Below are 7,185 nucleotides of genomic sequence, written 5' to 3' on the forward strand. Positions count from 1 at the left end.
TTCATTGGTCGCTTTATTTACCTCTTTGTGATTTAATTGCCTTATTTATCCTAGTTTAGTTTCTTATTCTATTTATTCCACCGCAGTTTGCACATTTCTGCCAGAATGAAAACATTACTATAAACATATACTTTTATCAGGCTTTTTTTGACACAGCTTTAAGTATCTACAGTGACAGAAATTGAATGCATTTAAAGTATATTCAGTGTATTAATATCCTATTCTTTTGAAATAGTTGAATTAACATTGCACAATTTTTATGTAATTCTTGAATCATATTCTTCAGCGTTGCCGCCCTTTATCTTCACGATTGCTTTACACACTATTGTCATCGTCATAAGCACCTTTATGAGATGATCATTAACGTGAGTGAAGGAAAAAGCAGGCAACAAGTGTTCAACATTGGAACGTATTCAGGACTGCTGGAAAAATGTCCCCACAGTTAAGGAGATTGAGAGAAGCCCGTAGTGTGAAAAAGCTTTCAAGTGCTTTCAACATGAAGCGTTTTGCATTTACTGCTACTATTTAATAGCTTTCATCAATAACAAAGAAACATAAAGACCCGTAAATAAGTAGGCGTGCTGAAACTTTTGGCTGATAGTGTATATATACACATGTGTGCATTAATGGAGGGACTGCATGGTGTTAATTTTGCCAGGGGGAGGTGTCATTGTTGGACTCTGGACAGCTGTCCTTCAGGTTTCCTGGCTCTCCTGCCCTCTGCTTGGGATCTAATTGACTTTTTCTGCATCTCTGCAGCTTCAGACCTACCAGCAGCTCCACCTCAGCTCATCAGAGCTTGTTTGTTCTAATAGTTGCAGGCACACAAGTGACCAGTTGGTCTAGGTGCGAACAGAAACACAAATCTGCCATGGGGGCTCGGACACACGTGTCTGCTTCCACACCTGGCATCACAACCACCACGATAACCACAGAGCAAAGGCGCAAATCACGACGCCAAAGATGGTTTCCAGCGATAGACACGGTGCCTTCAATGCCAAACGCACCATGCACGGCCTATGCCATACTCCTCGGCAGCTCTTTATCTCAGGGCCACTAATGTAATATCCTTTGTGTGGAGTTTGACCGGTTTACATAACAGCCATCAGGCGATACCTGCGTTTAGTGCCGCCGCCACCTGCTCCGGCCCCTCAGTCTGTTTGGGCTGCGCTTGGTCTAGGACTGGCCATGGGCTGCCGCTGTGACACCAAGACTGGCCTGATCGTCGGGGCTGTGCTGGCAGGCGTGGCGGCCCTGCTGGGGGCCATCCTCATCCCCGTGGGCAATATGATCATCGAGAGCACAGTGAAGAAGGTACGTCCGGCTGCGAGAAGCAGAACATGCACGGAACTGAGGGTTCTAATGTGCTCGTTGTTGAAATGAAACCCTAGGAAACGGTCCTAGAACAGGGGACCACTGCCTACGAGACCTGGACATCAGTGGAGACGCCAGTTTACAGGCAGTTCTGGATTTACAATGTACAGAACCCCTGGGAGGTGGTTCAGGAGGGAGCCAAGCCTATTGTGCAGGAGAAGGGGCCATACACATACAGGTAGAAAATATATTCAAATCTGTCAAATGCATGTGTCTTAGATGGAGAACAGTCAAACTTATCATTTTATGGCAGCTAAAAAGGGTTATCTCTTACCTCCTTTATCTAATCTGAAGAAACCGAAAAGACGCAGCCTGGAGGTGGAGTTAGTAGATGATCGTCATGTTGCTTCTTTTGCAGAACCCGCTACCTGATGAAGGAGAACATCACGGCCAACAGCAACAACACCGTGTCTTTCAGTCTGCCATCGGGGGCCATCTTTGAGCCGGGATTGTCGGTGGGGTCGGAACAAGACGTGATGGTCATCATCAACATCGCCGTGGCTGTAAGATGCCTGTTGTATAATTAAACCTTAATCTTTCACCCCTGGCAGTAAATCACAAAGCTCATTATGATGGCCTATCTGGATTATTATATGGTGGAGTTTCTCCAAAATGACAAAAAAAGAAAAAAATGTGACATCGGCTGCCCGGTTCATTGTGTTTGTGCTCCTCAACTCCCAGAACCCATGACTGTGTGTATGCAGCATGAATAGGTTATCCCACCACCTCAGTAAAAAACTCAAATCAACCAGCTCATTTTTGCTGCTTCTCGCATATCTGAAAGGTTCTTCCTGAACCTTTGGGACCAGGGTGGATGGAGCTTATGTCTGATGGATGCTCTCCAAACAGTGACATTGGCGGTCCTCATTTCCTGTTTACCCTTGCAATGGTTGTACCTTAACAATCAAGAAATAAGCAGCATACCTGACCGAAGGTTGACAGCTTTTATGACCTTTGACCAGCACCTCAGCTCAAGTCGGCTCAACTGGTCCAATGCAGCAAGTCGCCATTTCTGCTGAACTCAAGCTGTGGGACCACTGATTATTTATTTTTTGTGTCCTTAGTTGATATTTGGTGCAGCTTCCAAAAAATAGTCCTCAGCCTGCTCACCATCGCTGCAACAATAAAACCTTATGGCCCATAGAGTTTATCTCTTAATAAATGTTATCGCTGGTGTTGCTGCAGCTGTATGGTCCACATGCCTGGCACCTGACAGACAGCTATTGTACTTGTCTGAGTGTCTGAGCCTAGCACACATCAAAAAGACCAACACCAGTTTGCCTACAGCAGTAACAGATCATCTGAAGATGCCACCTCACTGGCCTGTCACACCTGGAGCGACTCAACAGTCGCTCCTCCAATGAAGCTGGCTGTAAAAGAACCTAGTAATGGACACCCACCTGTACAAATGGATTTTGAACTTCCTAAAACCGGACCACAGGCTCTGCGCACAGGTAAACACTCCTCTAAACCCATAACCCTCAGCACTGGTGCGCTGCATTGATGCATGCTCAGCCCCCTCCTCTTCATGACTGCAAACCAGTACATGATTCTGATATCAGTCTTGGTGGCCACTGACCAATCAACATCGGAGGAGTGACGGTAGAGGAGGTTGTCCAGAGGTTCAAATTTCTAGATCTATCTATCTATCTATACCTGTTTGAAACCAACATCACACCTGATTGGACCCTCTTCTCATGTTTGTAGGCGGCGTACTCACTCATTCCCCAGGGACTGCACTTCATCCTTAACACCATGATCAACAACTCCGGCGTGTCGCTCTTCCAGAACAGGACCGTTCATGAGTTGCTGTGGGGTTACACGGACCCCACGATTGGTTCAGTCATTGGCGTGTTCTACCCTGTAAGAAGACACATTCCAACACTGGCGACAAGAAGCAGTTTTAATGAATTTAATGAATTAAATTAACCACCTCTGTATTCTGCAGTACAATGATACCTATGATGGGCCCTACAACGTGTTCTCAGGAAAAGACGACATCTCCAAAGTGGCCTTGATTGACAGATGGAGGGGTCACGCGTGAGAGAAGCTTTTTGTTTTACTTTGAGGCCTTCGCTGTGTAGTACAATTAAAGTTTTCTGTCCGTCCAGATTGCCTTCTGACCATGCCTGGTCACTGGAAGATAAAAATCCACCTTCTCCACATTTCAGAGCAGATTTGCCTAGAATGATGAATGATGTGAGGCCTGAACTAGGATACTCAAAGAGCTGCTGTGGTCTTTGTCTTAATTTTAAATAAATTGAAGGTTTACAGAACTGATCCACATCTTCAGATTCCTGACTGAAGATTTGATTTCATATCTCCAGGCAGCTAAAATGCTTTATACTGCAGTCCAGCCACTGTGATAAGTCATTGTAGCCAAGGGTTCGCAACGGCTAACAGAGCGCTTCCTTCCCACAGGTCTTTACCATTTTGGGACGACAACTACTGCGACATGATCAATGGTTCAGGTGAGTGTTTCTTTCTCATACATACACACACACACACACACACACACACACACACCACCCTCCTGTATTCACACAGAGCAGTAAACAGCAATCTGAATTACCACAGATGCCTCCTCCTTCCCTCCGTTTGTGGACAAGAAAAAGACGCTCTACTTCTTCTCTTCAGACATTTGCAGGTTGGGTTTAGTTACATTAAAGCGTCCTTATCCGGAGCGCCGAGCTTTACGGTCATTTCAGCTACATACATGTTAGACAGTACACAGTGAAACGACGGAACCTGGGGTAACATGTAACATTTAAACAATTAAAAAAAGTTACATACTGATTTAACAACGTTACATAATGACATACAATCACTAGTGGACAGGGACAGTCCCCCTGGAGACACTCAGGGTTAATTGTTCTGTTTAGGGACACGGTGGTAGTAAGTGGGGTTTGAACCTGTGACTTTGTGGTCTTCTCCTTCATAGGCGAGTGTCAATCTTGTAATAAAAATGATTTAATTCTTATCAACTGTTAAAATATTTGCCTCAGAACAGAACATTCAGATCAGTTCATGGGCTGTACAGCAATAAACATAATGAAACAAAAAGTAAAGTAAGTTGGAGAGGAGACCCTATCTACCCACCCAGGCCTTTTTGTTGTTGTAATTATTTCTGACAACCAGAGGATAATATTTTATATTTTTATGTTGTGCATCTTATGATTAAATTATTATTTTTTTTATCTACAAAGAGGAGGAGTCTGTAGGCATGACTGACAGCTCCTTCACACCCTACTTCCTCATTCTGGACAATTTAAACCCCCTCCTGTTATATATCAAATAGCACTGGGAAAATATCCCCCTCACAGGCTAGACTGTCCCAGTTGGACCACTGGTTTCTTCACCGCTTTCCGCTTCTTCCAGGTCAGTGATGGGTGAGTTCACCGGCAGTGTTGACCTCAAGGGGATTGAGGTTTACCGCTACATGCTGCCCAAGATGACCTTGGCCGCACCCACCGTCAACCCAGACAACATGTGCTACTGCAAGGACCCGGTCCTCACCCTAAACTGCACCGTGGCGGGGGTGCTGGACATCAGTTCCTGCAGGGATGGTCAGTTTCCTAGATCAGAAATCGGGGATATCAGGAATTCTGACTGACCTAAGAGCCGATGCGTTTTATATTCCTCCACAGGCACCCCAATATTGATCTCCTTGCCCCACTTCCTGCATGGCAGCCCTGAGCTGGTTGAGGCCTTGGTGGGACTGAACCCAAATGAAGACCACCACTCCACCTTCCTGGACGTGGAGCCAGTAAGGGTCTTGCAGCTCAGTCTAAAGGACATTCTCTGTGGACAACTTGTAACAATCCTTGTGTCCTTGTGTCCCTGTTAGATCACGGGCTTCACGCTGAATTTTGCTAAAAGGCTGCAGGTGAACATCATGTACGGACCCTCCAAAGTGATCGAGTACGTGCCGGCGACAAGTCTGAACTGTGAAACATTTCGTTTGTTCTGTTCTGTTCTCTGGAACTGAGGAGATTCTTCTTCTTCTCTTAGGATTTTGCAGAAGGTGCAGAACAACACGATCATCCCCATCCTGTGGCTGAACGAGGTGAGTTTGTGGGCTTGATGAACCCCCTGGCGTGCGGTAAGGTTTCAGCTCGTTTTTCGTTCCTCCTCAGACCGCCACGCTGGACGACGCGACGGCTGACCGGCTGAAAGGAGAGCTGTTCTCACGGGTGGAGATGCTGGAGGCGGTGCAGATTTCCCTCATGGTGATTGGCGTGGTGCTTTGCGTGGCGTTTGGTGTGGCGGCATGCGTGGTGAAGAGGAAGTCCAGAAATTCCTTGGCTTAACCACGTCAATTTGTACATTTGCACTTATTTTTGTTGTAATTTACGGTATAATGTATTAATATGTATTAATGTACAGAAATAATTGTGCTGAAGTAACTAAAGTAATTAATAAGCTGTCAGATGTCATGCAGTCATGTACAAATGAAACAGTGTACCTGTAAAGTTAACTTTATCAACAAAAAACTAAAGAACTTTCAATAAAAAAAATTTAAAATGATCTGAAACACAGTTCACGACACATGAGTTTGGTTTCACATTTCCTATGGTTGGATATTGTTTGCATCTGTCTTGCAGGGGTCAGGGGTCACGACACCCAGCAGTGGACAGCCAGCAGTGGAACAACGTGGCCCTTTGTGCTTTAAATTATTCAGCAGCCCTCATCGCTGCAGGTGGCTTTATATGATTATTATTTCATGGTGTGGTGGGCCGGACAGGTTTGTTTGGTCTGAAAACAGGAGCTCTTTGCTCTATGGAATTTGTGAGGAGAGCTGGGTCAGCAGATAGACCGGAGACTTGCAGAGTCTGATGTTCAGTTCGGAACTGACCGTGGCATGAAACAGCAGCCAACAGGAACACAGAGAGAATCCAGTTCAGCTGTCTGAGCCCAGAGCTACCCCAAACTCAGAACATTGGGACTCCACCAGTAAACATCTTCAGTCATCTGAATGTTCGGCGTCTCTGGCTCTCTAAATCTCTCACAAAAAACGAGGGATAAAGTGAGTATGAGTACTAACCTAGACAAGGGACATTAGAATTCTGGTTAGAGACAGTTCAAGGATGAAAAGGTAAGAGGAGGAAAGGAGAATAGTAGCCTAGTAGTTAATACAATCAGTTATGAACCAGAAGACCACAAAGTCACAGGCTCAAACCCAACTTAACATCGTGTCCCTGAGCAAGACACTTAAACCCTGAAGGTCTTCAGGGGCACTGACATTGTAACTACTGATTGTAAGGTGTTCTGGATAAGGGCGTCTGATAAATGCCATAAATGTTAATATAAGGATGATAACTTTGAAGAGGTTACATGTGGTTAAATCTGTTCATTTTATGGAATTGAGTGAAATTTCTACAGTGGAGGAGGAGGAGGGTCAACACGAATAAAAATGCCTCAACAAGAATGCAAAAGCCAGCATGGAAGTTACACAAGCTGTAAATTATAGACACTGCAGTGCCTGTTATCCCTTACATTAGTTTTTCAATGTAGAGTGTCTGTAACCTAAATTTTACAGCCTGTAGCCTTCAAGTTTGGTGGAGGAGCTGTTTAATGGTAACAATACCAATGGTCATGGGTTTTTTCCACATAAATATGTGACATTACTCTCTGAATTTCTAATCTACTATGCACCTAATATGCTGTCGTATGACTGTACAAAAATATTAGCAGTAGTATTATTTTTGAGAAAACTTATTTTGGGTGGTAGTAGCCTAGTGGGTAACACACTCGCCTATGAACCAGAAGACCCGGGTTCGAATCCCACTTACTACCATTGTGTCCCTGAGC

The 7,185-nt window shown here is 44.9% G+C and overlaps 1 protein-coding gene across 1 annotated transcript; it reads left to right on the forward strand.

Annotated features, from left to right (window-relative positions):
- Positions 1-1,188: 1,188 nt before the first annotated feature.
- cd36 (CD36 molecule (CD36 blood group)) lies at positions 1,189-5,684 on the forward strand. The gene is made up of 12 exons (XM_028955264.1): positions 1,189-1,314; positions 1,392-1,552; positions 1,733-1,877; positions 3,082-3,237; positions 3,323-3,414; positions 3,796-3,845; positions 3,952-4,021; positions 4,753-4,940; positions 5,022-5,140; positions 5,222-5,295; positions 5,386-5,440; positions 5,511-5,684. The coding sequence occupies exons 1-12, from the start codon at positions 1,189-1,191 to the stop codon at positions 5,682-5,684; spliced, it is 1,410 nt and encodes a 469-aa protein (XP_028811097.1).
- The last annotated feature ends 1,501 nt before the right edge of the window (positions 5,685-7,185 follow it).

The sequence above is a fragment of the Denticeps clupeoides genome, chromosome 15 (assembly GCF_900700375.1).
Source record: "Denticeps clupeoides chromosome 15, fDenClu1.1, whole genome shotgun sequence".
NCBI classification, from domain to species: Eukaryota; Metazoa; Chordata; class Actinopteri; order Clupeiformes; family Denticipitidae; genus Denticeps; species Denticeps clupeoides.